The sequence below is a fragment of the Zea mays genome, chromosome 5 (assembly GCF_902167145.1).
Source record: "Zea mays cultivar B73 chromosome 5, Zm-B73-REFERENCE-NAM-5.0, whole genome shotgun sequence".
NCBI lineage: Eukaryota > Viridiplantae > Streptophyta > Magnoliopsida > Poales > Poaceae > Zea > Zea mays.
In genome coordinates, this window is record NC_050100.1 from 5045153 (window position 1) to 5063415 (window position 18263).

The 18263-nt window shown below is 48.2% G+C and overlaps 3 protein-coding genes and 1 pseudogene across 12 annotated transcripts; 2 read left to right on the forward strand and 2 right to left on the reverse strand.

Annotated features, from left to right (window-relative positions):
• The first annotated feature begins 6417 nt into the window (after window positions 1-6417).
• On the forward strand, window positions 6418-12299 carry GRMZM2G028813 (ZmIQD14). Of its 10 annotated transcripts, none has more exons than XM_035958833.1 (7): window positions 6418-6774; window positions 6891-7019; window positions 7600-7824; window positions 8258-8485; window positions 8713-8826; window positions 10294-10708; window positions 11813-12295. In XM_035958833.1, exons 2-7 carry the CDS (start codon window positions 6927-6929, stop codon window positions 11956-11958), a joined length of 1221 nt encoding a protein of 406 aa, XP_035814726.1. In that variant the 5' UTR covers window positions 6418-6774; window positions 6891-6926; the 3' UTR covers window positions 11959-12295. The 10 variants fall into 10 exon arrangements, 7 of the variants coding, with proteins under 7 accessions (XP_035814726.1, XP_035814725.1, XP_035814728.1 ...); XR_004849289.1 differs by having other exon boundaries at window positions 6421-6774; window positions 7579-7824; window positions 10294-11584; window positions 11813-12299; XR_004849291.1 differs by having other exon boundaries at window positions 6421-6774; window positions 7612-7824; window positions 10294-11584; window positions 11813-12289.
• A 100-nt stretch (window positions 12300-12399) lies between these two features.
• LOC100283623 (uncharacterized) lies at window positions 12400-14525 on the forward strand. Its single transcript, XM_035958926.1, has 3 exons — window positions 12400-12943; window positions 13809-13916; window positions 14013-14525. The coding sequence occupies exons 1-3, from the start codon at window positions 12626-12628 to the stop codon at window positions 14319-14321; spliced, it is 735 nt and encodes a 244-aa protein (XP_035814819.1). The 5' UTR covers window positions 12400-12625; the 3' UTR covers window positions 14322-14525.
• A 323-nt stretch (window positions 14526-14848) lies between these two features.
• LOC103625821 (syntaxin-121-like) lies at window positions 14849-16027 on the reverse strand (annotated as a pseudogene).
• LOC118471981 (syntaxin-121-like) lies at window positions 14866-17457 on the reverse strand. Its single transcript, XM_035958927.1, has one exon. It carries the CDS (start codon window positions 17159-17161, stop codon window positions 16721-16723), a length of 441 nt encoding a protein of 146 aa, XP_035814820.1. The 5' UTR covers window positions 17162-17457; the 3' UTR covers window positions 14866-16720.
• Window positions 17458-18263: the final 806 nt, after the last annotated feature.

Consider the following 18263-nt stretch of genomic DNA (forward strand, 5'->3'; position numbering starts at 1 on the left):
CGACTTGTGGCAAAAGGATATGCCCAAGTCGCAGGTTTGGACTTTGAGGAGACGTTTGCTCCTGTGGCTAGGCTAGAATCAATTTGTATCTTGCTAGCATATGCCGCTCACCATTCTTTCAGGTTGTTCCAAATGGATGTAAAGAGCGCTTTCCTCAACGGGCCAATCAAGGAGGAGGTGTACGTGGAGCAACCCCCTGGCTTCGAGGATGAACGGTACCCCGACCACGTGTGTAAGCTCTCTAAGGCGCTCTATGGACTTAAGGTGGTATAAATGCCTTAGAGACTTTCTAATTGTTAATGCTTTCAAGGTTGGGAAAGCCGATCCAACTCTGTTTACTAAGACATGTGATGGTGATTTGTTTGTGTGCCAAATTTATGTCGATGACATAATATTTGGTTCTACTAACCAAAAGTCTTGTGAAGAGTTTAGCAGGGTGATGACGCAGAAATTCAAGATGTCGATGATGGGCGAGTTGAACTACTTCCTTGGGTTCCAAGTGAAGCAACTCAAAGACGGCACCTTCATCTCCCAAACGAAGTACACGCAAGATCTGCTAAAGCGGTTTGGGATGAAGGACGCCAAGCCCGCAAAGACTCCGATGGGAACCGACGGACACACCGACCTCAACAAAGGAGGTAAGTCCGTTGATCAAAAAGCATACCGGTCAATGATAGGGTCTCTACTTTACTTATGTGCTAGTAGACCGGATATTATGCTGAGCGTATGCATGTGTGCTAGATTTCAATCCGATCCTAAGGAGTGTCACTTAGTGGCGGTGAAGCGAATTCTTAGATATTTGGTTGCTACGCCCTGCTTCGGGCTCTGGTATCCAAAGGGGTCTACTTTTGACTTGGTTGGATACTCAGATTCCGACTATGCTGGATGTAAGGTCGATAGAAAGAGTACATCGGGGACGTGCCAATTCTTAGGAAGGTCCCTGGTGTCATAGAACTCTAAGAAACAAACCTCCGTTGCCCTATCCACCGCTGAGGCCGAGTACGTTGCCGCAGGACAGTGTTGCGCGCAACTACTTTGGATGAGGCAAACCCTCAGGGACTTTGGCTACAATCTGAGCAAAGTCCCACTCCTATGTGACAATGAGAGTGCTATCCGCATGGCGGAAAATCCTGTTGAACACAGCCGCACAAAGCACATTGACATCCGGCATCACTTTTTGAGAGACCACCAGCAAAAGGGGGATATCGAAGTGTTTCATGTTAGCACCGAGAACCAGCTAGCCGATATCTTTACCAAGCCTCTAGATGAGAAGACCTTTTGCAGGCTGCGTAGTGAGCTCAATATCTTAGATTCGCGAAACTTGGATTGAAATGTAGCATACATGTGTTTATGCTTTTGTTCATGTTCATTCTGCATTTTGTTGCTTATTGTGGTGCTCAAGTTGTACAAACACTCCCTGGACCTCACAAGTCCTGTTTGCAAGTGATGCACATATTTAGGGGGAGCTGTGCTACAACTTGACCCTTTGAGACTAACCATGTACTTGAGTTTGGTTGTTTTAGTCTCCAAGGAGAATTGAAAGGGAAAAAGGTGGACTTGGACCGTGAAAGACTTCCACTGCACTCCGATGAGAGGGTAACTTATTCCAAGTTCATCTTTAAACTCTTATTGCCTATTTGCTCTTAATTGAAGATTTTGGTGAGGCAATGGGGTTAAAGGGCCAAGATTGATCCCGTTTTGGTGCTTGATGCCAAAGGGGGGAAAAATAAAGGCCAAAGCAATAAATGGATCAGCTACCACTTGAGAAAATTTGAAAACAGTAGGATAGAGCTTTTGGTTTGTCAAACTCTTGCATTGTCTCTTTTGTCAAAAGTTGGCCTCTTTTGGGGAGAAGTGTTGATTATGGGAAAAAAGGGGAGTTTTTGGAATCTTGAATCAATTTTCTTTGGAAAACCTCTCTTTATGTCTCTACAAGTGGATTTGACTTAGAGATAGGATTTTGAGTTTGATTTGCAAAAACAAACCAAGTGGTGGCAAAGGATGATCCATATATGCCAAATTGAATCAAAATAAATTTGAGTTTTATTTGAAGTGGTATTGCACTTGTTCTAGTTGCTTTATGTTGTGTTGGCATAAATCACCAAAAAGGGGGAGATTGAAAGGGAAATGTGCCCTTGGGCCATTTCTAAGTATTTTGGTGATTGAGTGCCAACACAAGTGCTTAAATGTAAATCTATGCCCATGAATGGACAAAGTGCAAATCAAGAGCAAAGGTATGTTTCTAAGTCTTAGTACATTGGTTTTGTGTACTAATATACTTGTCTAAGAATCAGAAACAGAAAGAAGAAGAAAAGAGAAGAGTTGGCTGTGTACAGCAAAGAGGCTGTTTCGGTCTGGTGCACCGGACAGTGTCCGGTGGTGCACCGGACAGTGTCCGGTGCGCCAGGCTGGCTCGAGCGAAGTGGCCGCTCTCGGGAATTCGACGACGGTGTACGGCTAAAATTCACCGGACTGTCCGGTGTGCACCGGACTGTCCGGTGAGCCAACGGTCGGCCGCGGAATCTGCGCGCGACACGTGGCCGGGCCAACGGTCGGAAGGGGGCACCGGACATGTCCGGTGCGCCAACGGCTCCCAGATCTGCAACGGTCGGCTGCGCCATTTTAGGAAGGAGATCGGGCACCGGACAGTGTCCGGTGTGCACCGGACTGTCCGGTGCGCCCGATGACAGAAGACAAGATCAGCCTTCCAGAATTGCTCTCAACGGCTCCTAGCTGCCTTGGGGCTATAAAAGGGACCCCTAGGCGCATGGAGGAGTACATCAAGCAACCTTAGAGCATTCTTGATCATCCACACTCAGTCTTTGCGCATTCGTTTGTCATTCTCAGTGATTCGAGCTCCGTTCTAGTGAGAACTTTGAGATAGTCTTTTGAGCTCGATTCTTGGCAGTGTGTGTGCGCATTTTGCTGTGGATTTGTGTGTGTTGCTTCCCTTCCTTACTCCGTGATTTTTTGTGAACATCAAAAGTGTAAGGGCGAGAGGCTCCAAGTTGTGGAGATTCCTCGCGAACGGGATAAGAAAAGAAAAGCATAACACTGTGGTATTCAAGTTGATCATTGGATCACTTGAGAGGAGTTGAGTGCAACTCTCGTCCGTTGGGACGCCACAACGTGGAGTAGGCAAGTTTTGTACTTGGCCGAACCATGGGATAAATCACTGTGTCTTCTCTGTGTTGAATTCTTTGTGATTATCGTATTGTGCAAGACCTTCTCTCTAGCCACTTGGCGATTATTGCGCTAACACTTAACAAGTTTTTGTGGCTATAAGTTTAAGTTTCACAGGATCACCTATTCACCCCCCCTCTAGGTGCTCTCACACACACGGTCTTTGTCAAGCAAAATACGTGCTCTCTTTCAACTTGTAACATTCAACCCTCTGTTTCGATATGGATCCAATGTGGTGTCCTAACTTTGATACCTCCACAACATCTTAAGACCCCTCCTGCTCTAGGACATGTCTTCTTTGATAATCTTTCTCTAGTACATCATCAGCGGGAGGATGTTCTTGCTCATCCCCGTCCACTTAATCTACAACCTCTATTTCTATATCCCCTCCGTATCCATATGATCATCGGTTGATGTCCATCCTCCTACCACTACGTCTCCTACCATCGACACACATTCTCATATCACTAAAGTCCCTACCATTGATGCTCCTTCTTCGTAGCATTTTTCTTATCAATACCCTCATCCATACGCGTACAATTATCCACATGACGATCCTCCTTGTAGATCTTATGGTGCTCCTCCATATACTACCCCATATATATGGTGCTCTTCCTTTAGTTTATTTCCTGTATGGTGCTCCTCCCCATATGATGCTCATCTTCCTTTACGTTCTCCTAAAGGCAAGGTAGTGCCCCTAAGTAGCCACAAACGATATATTGTGCACTGCGCCACTGTTGAGTTCCAACAACAAAATGAATTAAGAGGAGGACAAAGAATAGTAATTAGACATATTTTATGACTTCGATACAATTTTTAGGTCAATGGAAGTTCTTTGAGTTCATAAATTTATAGGTTTCGCGTAACTACTGCACTCCATAAACCCTGCTAAAGGCAACATCAAGAAGGGATGGGTCCTTCTAGGTCCAAATATCCGCTACACAAAACTTCTCTCCTATACTATGCCACTACCAAAGGTATAACCCACAATATGACTCTAAGAACATGATAAGAATGGGGTTGTTGAGCTTAGCAATTGAAATCCGAGTTTAATGTAGCCTCTCCCCTTTAATGCACTATAAAAGGGAGAAAAGTAACAGCTAGGGGCATTGGAGGATATCATTCCATGATATGATATGATCCCAGGTTGAACACACCCAAGCTAACCACAACATACTCTTGTGCATAAGGTTGTGTAGTAGGACCATTAGACTATAACTTCCACCATAAGGTTATGCACAACGAACCATGCATACAGTCATGCAAAACATTGGTTTGTACTGTATATTGTACTATTTATAGAGTAAAGTTCAAAATGAGAGATGGGATGGAGATAGCCAAACCAAAAGGCGAGGGAGAGTTGGAAGGTCTTGATGCTCACATGTGTTTGAGCATATAATATTCTCTACCTCTGTGTCCATCAATTACGAGGGTGGTGGTGGTGGTGGTTGTGACGAGCACCAAGTCGTCGAGGCATTGTGTCATGAGCTCCTTCGAGGTACCTAGTCACGAGTTTTGGGAGGGCTGACACGCTAGGAGATGCGACACGTGCAATAGTGACAATTAGCTTGGAAACTCAAATTCCCTTGGGGGTTGGAGGGAAATGAGGGGAAAATTAGTTCATTTATCCCTTACCCCCCCTCCAATCATTGAGGTGATTTGAGTTTAAACTATCCTCGTGAGAGAACAGGTAAGGTGGAGAGATAGAAATAAAGAATATAAGAGAAGGCTTTACATGTGTTTCGCTCTCTGCTACAATTAAAACGATATCAAACAATTTACTAATGTAGATTTTAAATAGATTCAGGTTCACTAGTAAAGCTACACATTTAGCTTCACTAGTAAAACTAATTTTAGAACCAAGTAAAGAAAATGCTTTACTAGTAAAACTAAGCCAACTAAATTGTATCAAATAGACTCTAAGGCCTCCTTTGGAATGCGAGAATTTTCTTGTTTTCTGTTTTTTCTGGTTTCTGTGAAATTTCTGTATAATTACTCTGAAATTCTAGCATTCTAAGTGGGCCTAAAGGTAGTCCCTATGAATATTACTAGATTTCAATTACCGGTCATGTTTTATAATGGATGAAAGTGAACAACTCACCATAACAAGAATTTGAACAACTCACCATAACAAGAAGTTGAATCGGACAATCCCAAATTCCAAATTGTGTGATAGCTCAATGAATGATGACGGCACATCAATCATGGACTAACAAGAGAAAGTATAATAAAATGATGCAAATGGACCGTAAAAGATGGCCCGTCAGAGTTATGGTGACATAGAAGAAAGAGAAATAGGGAGAATTAAAGCGGAGGTCCCATTAGTAGCCAATTATAAGTAAGATACTCACAAACTCTAAGAAAATTTGTGAGAGTAAGAAATATAGTAAGTATTAAATATATAACTTATATCACCATAGAGTTATTATATAAGTAACATTTTAGTTAGACATATGATATACTGCAATGTGCAAGGAGAAGTGATATGGCGGCATGCCGCTCCCGCTCAATCAACCACCTGTTTTCGAGGAGAAAGAACCTCTGTCGTTTTCTGATCAGTAGCCGACTGCCCGGTTACTGCTCAGTCGCCTAGCAGAGCACTGATAGCAGCATGATAGGCTGATAGCACGTTAACAATCATATCATTTCCTAAGCGGAATCTCGAGACGGACCTCATGAGTGTGTTCTATCATCTCAGTAAGGCCTTGTTCGTTTCCGTCGGATTGCATCCGGAATCGTTCCAGCTAATCAAAGTTTATATAAATTAGAGAAGCAATCCGGTCAGGAATCGTTCCGACTCACCAATCCGACAGAAACGAACAAGGCCTAACAGAGAACAATGTAGGTCCTGGACTGGAACTAACAATTCAGAAACAATCTTTTAGATGTTTACACCTGCACCTGATGAATTTTATTCGGATCGACGATTACGACCATTCGTGGGCTAAAAACTGCAGCTATTTTAGCAGCCGCAGCGCTGCCGCTGCTGATTTTTGTTGATTAAACAGCACACGTATTTAAAAACCGCACGTGATCCTCCCATGATCTCAGAAGAAACCACTCGCAAAATTCCGCAGCAAAGTGAGCCTGCTTTCAGGTGACGGTGTGCACGATATGCTGAACCCTGTGTGATTTTGTCCGTCTCTTGGAGCCCAGCAAAAAGGGCGCCTGAAATTCCACGGGATGAAGAGAAAACGGCAACAAAAGGGTCCATCTCTTTCCGACATGCGGTGCAGAAAGTGAAAACGCGAGAAAGGCGCCGTCTTCCACCCCCCTTTTCTCTTTGTCCTCGTCCGTGCCGTTGCCACTGTTGCCACGCCACGCAGGCGGCAGCGAGCGCAATAATGCGCACGCAGAGGAGCACAGCGGCGTCACTGCTGCGGCAGTAATGGCCGCCTGGTTCTCCCACGGCGTCTACTAGCGATACACCGAGACCACTTTTCTCTTGCTTCCTTCGACCCCGCCCCCTCCGGCCTCCGGATCGCGCACCGCGCCTGCCCTCCACCCAAAACCGCTCCGGAGCCTTTGCGAAGCGGCGCCGCTTACTGGCCGGCAAGGCGACCCCGTCTCTCGGCGGCCTGCGTTGATCTGGTGATGCGCTTTTCACGGGTTTTTTTTTCACTCCCTTTCCCCCCTCCGTCCTTTGAGATTGTGCTGCAGTTCTGTGCCGATGCTGACGGAAACCGGGGGGGAAAATGCGTTTTCAGGTTGCTGCTGTTGAGGTGGGCAGAGCGGCGGCCGCGATGGGCATCTCGGCGAGGTGGCTCAAGTCATTAGTTGGGCTGAGGAAGGTGGAGCAGCAGCCGCGTAAGGAGAGTGCAGATGTTGGACGAATGGTACGCGCCGGGTTTCTTCCAATCATTATGCAGCTGTGGCGTATCTTGGTTCTTAAATTGGTGGTTGGTGCATTCATTTTGCTTAGTGCCTAGACCTATGTGGATTATGCAAGAACCAGTTTTCATATCCGAGTTAATTCACACCACAAAAAGGGTGAACTATTTAATCAAGCTTCTTGATCATATTCTGACAAATCCTATGTGTCTACTGATCAGTGTTAGTTATCCATCCTTTATTGAATCGGGATTGCAGTCAGTACCTTGTGCACTGTTTATTTCAGTTTCAATTTTTACTGCAGACAGCATATTGTTAGGTGATTTGTTACCTGCTTTGTTCAAAGCTTTCTTAAATACTTGACTTCTTTAGCACTTTAAGTTCTTGGTGGTTATGCAATCACAAGAGCTTCAAATTAACTGATGGATAGGTATAACGTAGCAAAGCCAAACCTTGCCTTTTGATTTGCACATGGAGAACACATTTTTTTGCCACACTAACCTCATTAACCTGTTGTGAGTATGCATCATTTTGCTTACGAGTTGCCAACTGCGGAAACTGCAGAAAAGTGATGTCGCCGATCAGTTTCATTTTCAGAATCAGCGCTCTCAAGATGACAGCAGCATTGCTGCACAAGAAGAAATTCCAGAGGTTCCTTATGGAAATGATCCACCTGAAGATGATTCTAATGCACCTTCATGCTTGGAACCCACTTATAGTTCAGCTGATGTGCCACTGTTTCAAACTGAAGAGGAACTGAAAGAGATCTGGGCTGCTACAATTATTCAGACAACATTCAGAGCTTTCCTGGTATGCATTCATGTCCTGTGGATTCCATTTACTGATTCAATTCATGCAAGTGTTGACTCCTGAAAATGTGCTTAGCTCTAATATCTCAGCAAACCTGAATACACATTCTTATGCTCAAACGCCTCTTTTTTTAATTAACTCAGCTAATGTCAATGCAATTTTCATTTCCTAGTACAAAAGTAGATCATTTAATCTTATGTTCTAGGCCTCTGTGTCCACTCTTGTGGGTAACCTATGCTCCTGTAGTGATGCTTGAAATTGTTTGTTCACAATCTGATTGTATATTACCTTTTGTCACTGTGAAAGTTGGCAAAACAAGTTTTCTCTACCAAGTAAAAATGTAGAAAAATTGTCGAAAGAAAACGAATAATGTACCATCATTCTACTTGATGCTTTAGTTCCTTATAGTTTCCCACTTGGGTTCCTTCTTCAGGCTAGGAGAGCCCATCGAGCTTTAAAAGGGTTGGTTAGGCTTCAAGCCCTTGTAAGAGGTCACATAGTAAGAAAGCAAGCTGATACGACACTCCGTTGTATGCAAGCTTTGGTCAGGGTTCAGGCCCGTGTTAGAGCAAGGCGAGTTCGCATGGCTTTGGAAAACCAGACTGATCAGCAAAATACTTCACCAGAGCACACGACCGTGGCACGTGTCAGAGAAATTGAGGTGAGATGCACAAGTTTCAAAAAAACAAGGCATGCTATTATCCTGTCATTTATTTCTCTGATAGTTATATGTATGCTGATACTATTACAAAAAATGTTTCCAAAAGATTATTTCATGACTTGTTTACAAATTACCATTAGTGTCCTTCTTTTTATCATGAAATATCTAGCGTTCCAGTACCATGATCTGGTTTGCTTGTGAACTTCTATCATTGTCTTACAATGCAGGATGGCTGGTGTGATAGTATTGGTTCTGTGGAAGATATCCAAGCAAAACTTTTAAAGAGGCAGGAAGCAGCAGCTAAACGTGAGCGAGCCATGGCCTATGCTCTAGCTCATCAGGTAGTCTATCCTGCTTCTACACCAACATATGCACAAAATGTTATTCTAACAATAAGATGATTACTGAATTAATAAACCATGGATTAAAGTGAATATTGTAACACATTAAACCTGTTCTAGTCTAAGCGGCTGTTCAGCTTCCCCTCATTCCTTGGCCTGCGTTATGTCTAGACCAGATTGGATGGTTTGTTTGGTTCATCCACGTTGAAGCCAGGCTACCCTATAACTTCCTAAGCCATCCGAGCCTGTCTATCCCTGGCTCACAGAATCGGACAGCTAAGGTTAGCTAGGCTCTGGCTGCCCTCCCTTTCCTTTCCCCTCACCTTCTGCTTCTTCACTGCTAGTGTAGATGGCATGAACAGCTTGGTCATGCTTCTTCCTCACCATCGACACACCTATCCCTTGCAGTGTAACCCCGTCTGCCTCCATGTATCGGTCCTTCATTGCTGCAGTTGTACTCACTCTGCTGTCTCGCCCCACAGTGGCACTGCCCGCACCAGATGTGCTGCACAGCTGCAGGGCAAGGAGCAGGCATGGGCTGCCCAGCTCCGGTGAAAACAAGTGCCACACATGGTTGGCGGCCTGCATGCACATGGCCAATATTCAATTGTTCTTGGTGCTTTGGTAGAATAAAAAAGTGAGAACACATTGCTTAGTACATAGTCGGTCTCCATTGGTAGTTTAGTTCAGGTTTTGGCGCGGTATGGTTTGCTGAATCGATGAGCTAGTTAGCCCTACAATCTGGTAATGGTTTGTATTGTTAGTACAAGGATCAAATGATTTGCCAAAGATAGAATCACTTCAAAAAATATGGGTTTGATGCTGTGATCCTTACGCCACAGTTATCATCTATCCTCTTTGATTGGGTTGGAAATGTTAGTGCTTTTTGATTCCATGCCGACTTCTTGATGTCCTGCATGTCCGCGTCGGTAGCATGAGGAAAATGAACTGTTAACTCCCCGCACCAAAAAAGAGGTGAGCTGAGCTCATGAAATCACCCAACCAAACACGACCCTAGCAAGTCAGATTTAACCATACAACTAAACACCGTGGACTTGCTTTATGCTTGCCTGGCTATCCTTGGCCATGTCTAATCATAGCCAAGCTCGGTGCTTGCTATTGTTTGACTAAATGTTCCTTTATTGGGAACAATTGAAGTTGTCCTTCCCTGTATGCTAGCTTGACAATAAAAATGCTCATCTTTTCCAAAAAAAATTCGGTTTGGTCATCTCATTGGTAGAATAATTTACATTTTGCAACAAACATGAGAGATGAGACCTGTTCTCAGAAGGAAAATGGAAGATTCGTGCTTTGGTCCTCCGCTGGGAGAGAAAGCACATCCATCATGATAATTGAAATTATCTTCGTCTGACAAGAAAAAATAAAAATGAGTTAACAGTGCAAGGTTAGTAAGCCTTTCAAAATCCTGGCATTCAAAATTTCTAACTTGTTCCCCTCCTATTTCAGTGGCAAGCAAGTTCAAGACAAATTACAGCATTTGAGCCTGACAAGAACAGCTGGGGCTGGAATTGGCTGGAGAGATGGATGGCTGTTCGGCCATGGGAGAGTCGGTTCCTTGGCACTTACACTGCAGATGGGATTTTCGTAGTCAATGAAACCAAGCAACCTGACAGAAGTGCAACCAAGACCCCCTACAGAAAACCTGTTAAAAAGCATGATTCAACCCTTCAATCAAACATGTTGAACCAGAAGGGCTTCCCATCAAACTCAGAGGGTGTTGGCTCCTCGGCAAACCGACCCAGTGGTTTGGTATCTACTAAATCTAGACTCAAGGTTTTACCCAGAGAAGGTCCTGAGGAAGCCCCATCTCGTCCTTCGCCACTTGTGCGGTCCGCTAGTAATCCGAAGGAGAGGACTTCCGGTATTAATTCTGAGAGAACTGGGGACTTGGATTGTCAAGTTCATAAAAGGTTCTCCTTGCTAGGGCTGGGCAAAAAACCCGATACCCGAAACCCGAACCCGAAAAACCCGAACCCGAACCCGAACAACCCGAACCCGAAAAACCCGAACTACAATTTGGGTAGCAACTTCCGGTACCCGAAATTATTTAGGAAATTTCGGGTTAAACAAACCGGTACTCGAAGTACCCGAATTACCCGAACATCCATATACTCAGTGTATTTCAGAAATAAGAAGTCCTCGACACCTGCCTTCCACACGCAGCAGTGCAGCACGCCACAGCTAGCCGCCGGCCGCCGGTGCTTTCCTTCCAGCTCGTCGTCGCTCGGCGCCCGCATGCTAGCTCGCTCGACAACCCGCATGCTGCTGCCTGCAACACGCTACACGCAGGAACACAGCTAGATGCCTAGCTAGCTCGGCCGCTCCACTTGCATGCTGCTCACCTGCATGCTGCTGCCTGCGCATCGCCGCCGACCAACTGTCCATCAGCATGTCGCCCAGTGCCTGCCCGTGCATCGCCGCCAACCGACTGGAGCAGGAGCACAACTATACCTGTACAGGACTGCACTGCAGGGGGCAACGGGACTATAGTGAAGCACACTGAAGAACGACATGAACAATGAAGAAGCCAGGAGCCTAGGAGTACAGACTGCCTCGGTAAGATGTCGGGTATCTCGGTTTAACCCGAACCCGAACCCGAAATTTCGGGGGGTATCAAGTAATATCGGGTTGAGTTCGGGTTCAACTGCTGAATACCCGAATTTTTAAAAACCCGAACTACCCGACCCGAATTTTCGGGTATACCCGAACGCCCAGCCCTACTCCTTGCCTGGCATTGGTACGTTTACATACCCACCTGCACTGCTTCTAGCATGGACTTCTTTTATATGAAGATCTGCAAGACATTTCTTGTTATATGTGCATATGGCATCTGCGTTGTTTAGATCCTCATACACACTAGCATGTTGTAGTAGAATTTCGCTTTCACGCATGGGATACGCTCAGATTTACAAGGCTGCTTGAATGAACATTGAAGTTAATTGACTTGCTTTGGGCAAATTACCAGGTTCAGAAGCTGGTAGACACCTGACAAAGAAAGGCACAGTTAACCGATCCCTGAAGGCCACAAAAGATTCCCACATGCTGGGGTCAAGACATCATCTTGCCAGTTGCATTGATCCAGTTCCCACTAGAGTTGAGCTGGAGACTTAGAAGGCATGTGATGCTTGAACATCGCCATGGATTGCACTTAGCATAGCAAGTAGCAACTTGGATGCCATTCATGTCTGCATGGCTGCATCGTTTGTACTGGCGGCAGCGGCTTCTTTCAACACCGAATATGCACGTCAGCATGTCCATACATGCTGAGGTTACCCCATTGGGCCTTTGAGATGTAAATTATGTCGTTCAGTCGAGTGGTATGCTTATCATGTGTTTATCGGTGTATGATGTTGGTATAGTTGTAACTTGGAAGGCTAAGCGAAGTTGTACTGTTGTATTTGGTATTGCCGTATTGATATATAGATTGCACATGCGTCTTGCAGTTGAATTTCTACCATTTTAGACAAAATTTGCTAAAAAAACATTGGGTGCGCAGACTCAAAAATCGATGTGGCAAGAAACTGGTGTCCTTGTGAGAGTGAAGGTGAGCAGAATCGCTGATGTTATTACACGTATACATGCTGGGCTAGCAAAAGGACATGGGCTGCCCAGGCCCAACAAGAAGCCGGCTCCTTTATAGGCAGCCCCTTTATTCCTTGCCCTCCACGACGCGTCTTGTAAAGTTGTAACGAACCGAACCGGAACGTAACCTCTGTCTCGTCAACGACCTCGTCCGTCGCGCCCGAGGCGAGGAAGCAACCCGCCCCAGTTTCGCGCTATGGCGACGGCGACGTCATCGAGGCGCGTGTCGGTGCCGGCCCTGGCGGCCGCCGCCGTGCTCCTGCTCGCGTCCGTAGCCGCGGCCGACGACCACAACGGCGTCTACGACCCCTGCGCGGACGCGTCGGTGCAGCGCGGCGACGGGTTCACCTTCGGGGTGGTCTTCTCCGGGCGCGACTCCTTCTCCTCCGGCGGCGTGCAGCTCTCCCCCTGCGACAGCCGCCTCGGGCTCGCCAACCGCGCGCAGGTCGCGCTGTTCCGCCCCCAGGTCGACGAGATTTCGCTCCTCACCGTCAACTCCTCCTCCTTCGACCCGGTGAGCTCCTCCATCGCCATGTTAAACCTTACTAACTGCGCTTGTGGATTTCGTATAGTTGCCAAAAGTTTGCGCGAGGTGTGATAGGAATTGTGACGCAAAGGATCGATGATTCGATTCCCTCTATAATTCTCTTATAGGATAAATAAATTTGGGAACGGTATTGGCTCGCTAGGAAAATAAATTTAGGTTGATTATTATAATTTTCCAAACTGCGAAGGAAAACCGAGTAATAAGTTAGTTATAGAAGAACTTGTCAGAAACGTAGGTGACCACGGCCAGCTTGGAGGGGTTAAGCTGCCTAACCGTTGAGCTGGACGTTGTAGTTGTCTCACGTCCCATCGGCTATCGACATGTTGAGGTAGCGCCACTTTTGGACGCATTTGTGTAGCTGAACTGGGGCAAGGCAAGCTGTCCTTTGAAGCCGGGACACGCCTCGTGTAGTTCTGTGGTCCGAGTGTTGGGTTGTTAGCATTCACGATGCAATTTATTCGGAAGTTTATGAGCGTCTTGTCTTCACAGATTTGGAAGCTCCTGTTCTATACACTCCTACTTAATTGATTTCGTCAAGGAATTGGTTGGAGCTGGTGGGGCCGCTCTATAACTTTTCGTGTACCAGGAGAAACACAGCCTCTACTGAAGCAATTGGCTTTGCATAAATCTCAACTCGTGATCCTGGGATATTTTTTCCTGTCTTAATTCAAAGGCAGAGCTCCTGCCGCTTATGTAAAAAAAAATCATGGAATATGATATGTCAGCGGAATTGTGAACTGCATGCGGTCGATTGCTCTTCTTAGATGATCGAAGGTGTACAATTGAAATCACATCTAGTGACTAATGCACAACCCTTTTCGCCCTGTTCCAGTCTTCTTCTGGTGTGTACATGGTGGCTTTCGCCGGGAAGAAATACGCAGCGAGGTCACCCCCTGTGTTCGTCGGCAACATCTCGTACACGGTGACCGGCTTCACCCTGGTACGTACGCCCACACGCAGCTCCTCAATCAAAAAGGGATAAAAAATTGACTTGGCTAACCGAGCCTCCGACGACCCGTCTTGCGTCGCGCTTCAGGTCCTGGAGTTCCAGAAGGGCACGCTCCAGAACCTGTTCTGGAAGGCCGGCGGGTGCTCGTCGTGCTCCGGGCGCTCCGACTTCGCGTGCGTGGACGGCAGCTGCGCGGTCAGGACGGCGAGCTGCAGGGGCAAGGGCGGGCAGGTGGAGTGCAGCCCCGGGATCCAGCTCGCGTTCTCCGGCACGGACAGGCACGAGGCCGTGCTCAACTCGTGGTACGAGGTGTCCAAGCTCCGGCAGTACTCCCTGTTCGGGCTCTTCTCCAACCTCAAGGACTCGCTGACCAACCAGTTCAGCAGCTTCTTCTAGAGCTGCAGTGCTAGCTGCCACGTCTCTCTGTCCTCCTCTGTCCCGTTGTATGGTTATCATGTAGAGTATGCTTAGCGAAGAGCACTTCTCCTGTAGTTCTGTTTCTGGTGACAGAAGAAATATGTATGTGCTCAACGGCTATCAGATTAGTCCTATATATATGTGCAGTTTATAATTCATATGAGACGGTGTAAGTTACCGTGATTCCACTCGCAAAGCTGATCAGGGTCGTTCTGGCCGTTTTCTTGGCAGAGCCCAACCGACCGTGGCTGCGCGGGGCAAGCAGGGCTGAGCCAACGCGGCGGCTTCGACGCTTGTTGGTTGGCCGCGCTCTCGGTGTCCGTCAGGTGTCAGAGACTGCGTCGGTGCCGGGGAATTCTCTGCATATGCCAAGGCGACTGCGTCAAGTCTCAGGCGCGCGCGCGAGTATACTTGTATAACCACCGCAAAAGCAGGTTTGACAGCTCGACGATCCAAGTCCAAGGTGGTACGCACATCGATAGCGAAAAGAAAATGGCGCAGCTCCAGAATCCAACACAAAATATCCGATCCATGTGTCTCATGTCAATGGGGTCAACTAACCGAGTACAAATCTGTGGGAAGACAAAACAATAACCATCTCTCCCGGTGTATGTTCACCATGACCTAACCGAGTACAAAACAATAACCGTTTTCTCATGACCTAGCTGATGATCACCATGAACGCAGGCAGGCAGGCCAGGCGGCGCGCGCTAGTTCTTGTTACTGTTGACGTTCTTGAGCACGATGGGCAGGACGATGGCGAAGAGGATGACGATGCAGGTCCACTTGCGGGTGCTCTTCTGGTGCTTCCGGGCCACCTGCAGCTGCTCGCGTCCGCGGTCGACGAAGGAGCGGGCGGGACCGACGTTGCCCTCGATGTCGTCCAGCTGCTCCCCCTGCGCGGCCACCAGCACGGCCATGTCGTTGAACACCTGCTGCAGCTCCAGCAGGCCGCGCTCCAGCTCCGCCACGGCGCCGTGCCGCTCCTGGATCTCCGCGACCACACGCCCAAGACCTCCCCGCGCCCCTGCTCCGCCGCGATGGCGCGCCGCAGGAACCGCTCCCCCTCCCCGGACCCCGCCAGCGCGTCCAGCCATCGTCTCGTCGTGCTGCGACCCCGTCACCGTGAAGTAGCGCCGCGCCAGCGTGTCCCGGTACTCGTACACGACCGGGACCGTAGCGACGAGAAGGACTCCATCGAGTCCCGGAGCTTCTTGCGCAGCCCGGCCACGACGGACGTCCGGGTGCGGTCCGTGGACGACCCATGACCGCACCCGGGCACGGACCGGTTGGCAGCGTTGGCGCGGTCCAGCGACTCGAGCCGGAGCTTCACCACCTTGGCCTTCTTGATCGTCGTGCCCACGTCCGCGTCCATCCGCGCGCGGAGCCCGCGCACGGCCGCCGCGTCGTGCAGCGACTTGCCGCCCACGTTGGCGTCGTGGAGCGACCGCTGGATGCGCTCCAGGTCGCGGAGCTCTTCCTTGATGGACTCCACTGTCAGCGTACCTGGGCCAGTCCTCGTGACATCCACGTCCGAACCTGTCGAGGCTCGGCCCCGCTCGGGCACCCGGCGGCGCAGACATCTCCACGCCGCCGGACTCGATGTCCCCTGCTCCCCGCCGTCTCCGACGCCGCGCTTCCACGAGCTCGAGAACAAGCTGTTCATGTCAGCGCACTCAGGCCTAGTCTAATAGGTCATGAGTGCACCGTAGGCGGAGGGGCGTGCGGAGCATAAATGTGCCGCATTCCGAGGGATCATAGATCATAATTGATATGTAGCCTGAGTGGATTTATAAGTCATGAGTGGGAAACGGACCGGCACCCGCGCTTTGGTTCGGTGCCCGACACGGTTATTGCGACCGAGTATTTACGACTGGTCAATCTGGGGCCGAACGCGGGATCCACTTGAGTGGTTCTCTTGTGACACGTCCGCCCCCCTGTCAGGTTCCGCTATGCTCGACCCCGAACTCGGTGTCGTGGGGTTTGATCGGAACGGGTTCTTTTCGGGTAGATGTATCTATCTCTTCCAACTGACTGACGGACGCCAGCGACCAGGGACTCTTTCCTCAGCGTGCTCTACGAACGACGGGTACTGGGACCGGGATCATTTTTCGTGACATGAGGTTTCACACGGTTTTCAAGACATTGAAAACGATTTAACATGGTTTCATCCCCATAAAACTAATTTCTCACATGAAACACAATCCTTTTAAATACTATAACATGTCATAAAAAATTAGATGTGGTGCATTATTATGTGTATGAAATTACCGTGAAACTATTATTGTGAATAGCTAGAAACGAATATTGTATGTGTATCCACAGGACGGCGACCTGATCGTCATGAACGCTGGCAGGCCAGGCGGCGCACGCTAGTTCTAGCTCACGATGGGCAGGACGATGACGAGGATGACGAGGAGGAGGATGAGGATGGCGATGCAGATCCACTTGCGGGTGCTCGTGTGGTGTTTCCTAGCCACCTGCAGCGACTCGAGCCGGTGCTTCACCACCTTGGCCTTCTCGATCGCCGCGGCGACGTCCGCGTCCATGCGCGTGCGGAGGTTGCGCACGGCCGCCGCGGCGTGCAGCGACTTGCCTCCCTCGTTGGCGTCGTGGAGCGACCGCTGGATGCGCTCCAGGTCGCGGAGCTCGTCCTTGATGGACTCCACGTCCTCGAAGAGCCTGTCGAGGCTCGCCCCCGCCGCGGCACCCGGCAGCAGCGCAGACATCTCCACGCCGCCGGACTCGATATCCCCGCCGTCTCCGACGCCGCGCTTCCATGAGCTCGAGAACAAGCTGTTCATGGCGGCTGGCTGCATCGCCTGGATCGCTTGCGCCGCTGCTCTGTCTTTGGCTAATCAAGGTCGTTTCTTGGGGTTCGCTCTGGTGGCCGGTTTCTTGGTTCGGGAGATGAAATGAAATAGTGGGAGGGTCAGTCATGCGAAGCGAAGGGGAAGACGACATACGCGGAGTTTGGACTAATCGGCCGGGCGTCTGATTTGGGGGAGGCATCCATCATTCCATCACCATGTGATGTCTGATGTGACGCCGTGGCGCCGTGGCGGGCTGGTCTGCGCGTGACGAGGAGAACGTTTGAGCACGCCGTCTTGCTCTGAAATGGCAACGCGAGAGGAAGGTGTGGAAGAACGACACGGAGGTTCTTTGGACGCCGATGGGAGGGAGAATTCGGCGAGCCAGGCCGGTCGCTGTAAATCCAACGTCCCGCGGTGGCGTCGCTGTAAATCCAACGTCCCGGCCGAGCCGTGGCCCGTAACCAAGGTAGCTGGTTGGACTGTTGGTAGAGGCCAGTACAAGTCAAACCTGCATAACGTCTATAACAAACCACTGCGGACCACCTGACCGGAACAGCTGCCGCACAACGAGAGCAGACAAATAAACCAAAGTTGTGAACGTTCCAAATTCCACTCCAATTTATAACCGGTTTACCTTATTTAAAAAATTTGCAAAGTAATACTTAAAGTATATATGTTAAATGATATCACAATAAAAATAAATAATAATTATTTTTTTGAATGGTCAAACTCGGTGTAAAAAGTTAAATAAATTATAAATTAAAACGGACAGATATTATCTTATTTATTTCTCTCAATCTCACTCACGTTATCTCTCGGTACTCTAGAATTCAGTAATACTTGCGAAGTGATGTAAATCATGTAATCACCATCATTTTTTTACTCCTGTATCAAGGGCATGTTTGGTTAAAAATGAATGAATAAAATCAGAGCTATTAATAGATTTAATACATCTCAATCCCTTTCGATCTCATGCCCGAATAAGACCTAAGTGTGGAACATCGAAATTAACAAGCTTGGCACGCCAAACCTTCGTGGTGTGACGTGTGGGTCAAACATCTTTGTGCTCCACATTAGAGATGGATTCTAAACATCCGAACATTTGAGT

What these genes read in the sequence shown, in the direction of transcription:
- LOC118471981 (XM_035958927.1), bottom strand. Translation starts at nt 17,161, where the DNA reads ATGCAGCCAGCCGCCATGAACAGCTTGTTCTCGAGCTCATGGAAGCGC.
- LOC100283623 (XM_035958926.1), top strand. Translation starts at nt 12,626, where the DNA reads ATGGCGACGGCGACGTCATCGAGGCGCGTGTCGGTGCCGGCCCTGGCG. An exon ending in ACTCCTCCTCCTTCGACCCG is followed by an intron (nt 12,944 to 13,808) that starts GTGAGCTCCTCC and finishes GCCCTGTTCCAG; the next exon opens with TCTTCTTCTGGTGTGTACAT. An exon ending in CGGTGACCGGCTTCACCCTG is followed by an intron (nt 13,917 to 14,012) that starts GTACGTACGCCC and finishes GTCGCGCTTCAG; the next exon opens with GTCCTGGAGTTCCAGAAGGG.
- GRMZM2G028813 (NM_001361276.1), top strand. Translation starts at nt 6,927, where the DNA reads ATGGGCATCTCGGCGAGGTGGCTCAAGTCATTAGTTGGGCTGAGGAAG. An exon ending in CACGTGTCAGAGAAATTGAG is followed by an intron (nt 8,486 to 8,712) that starts GTGAGATGCACA and finishes CTTACAATGCAG; the next exon opens with GATGGCTGGTGTGATAGTAT. An exon ending in CCTATGCTCTAGCTCATCAG is followed by an intron (nt 8,827 to 10,293) that starts GTAGTCTATCCT and finishes CTCCTATTTCAG; the next exon opens with TGGCAAGCAAGTTCAAGACA.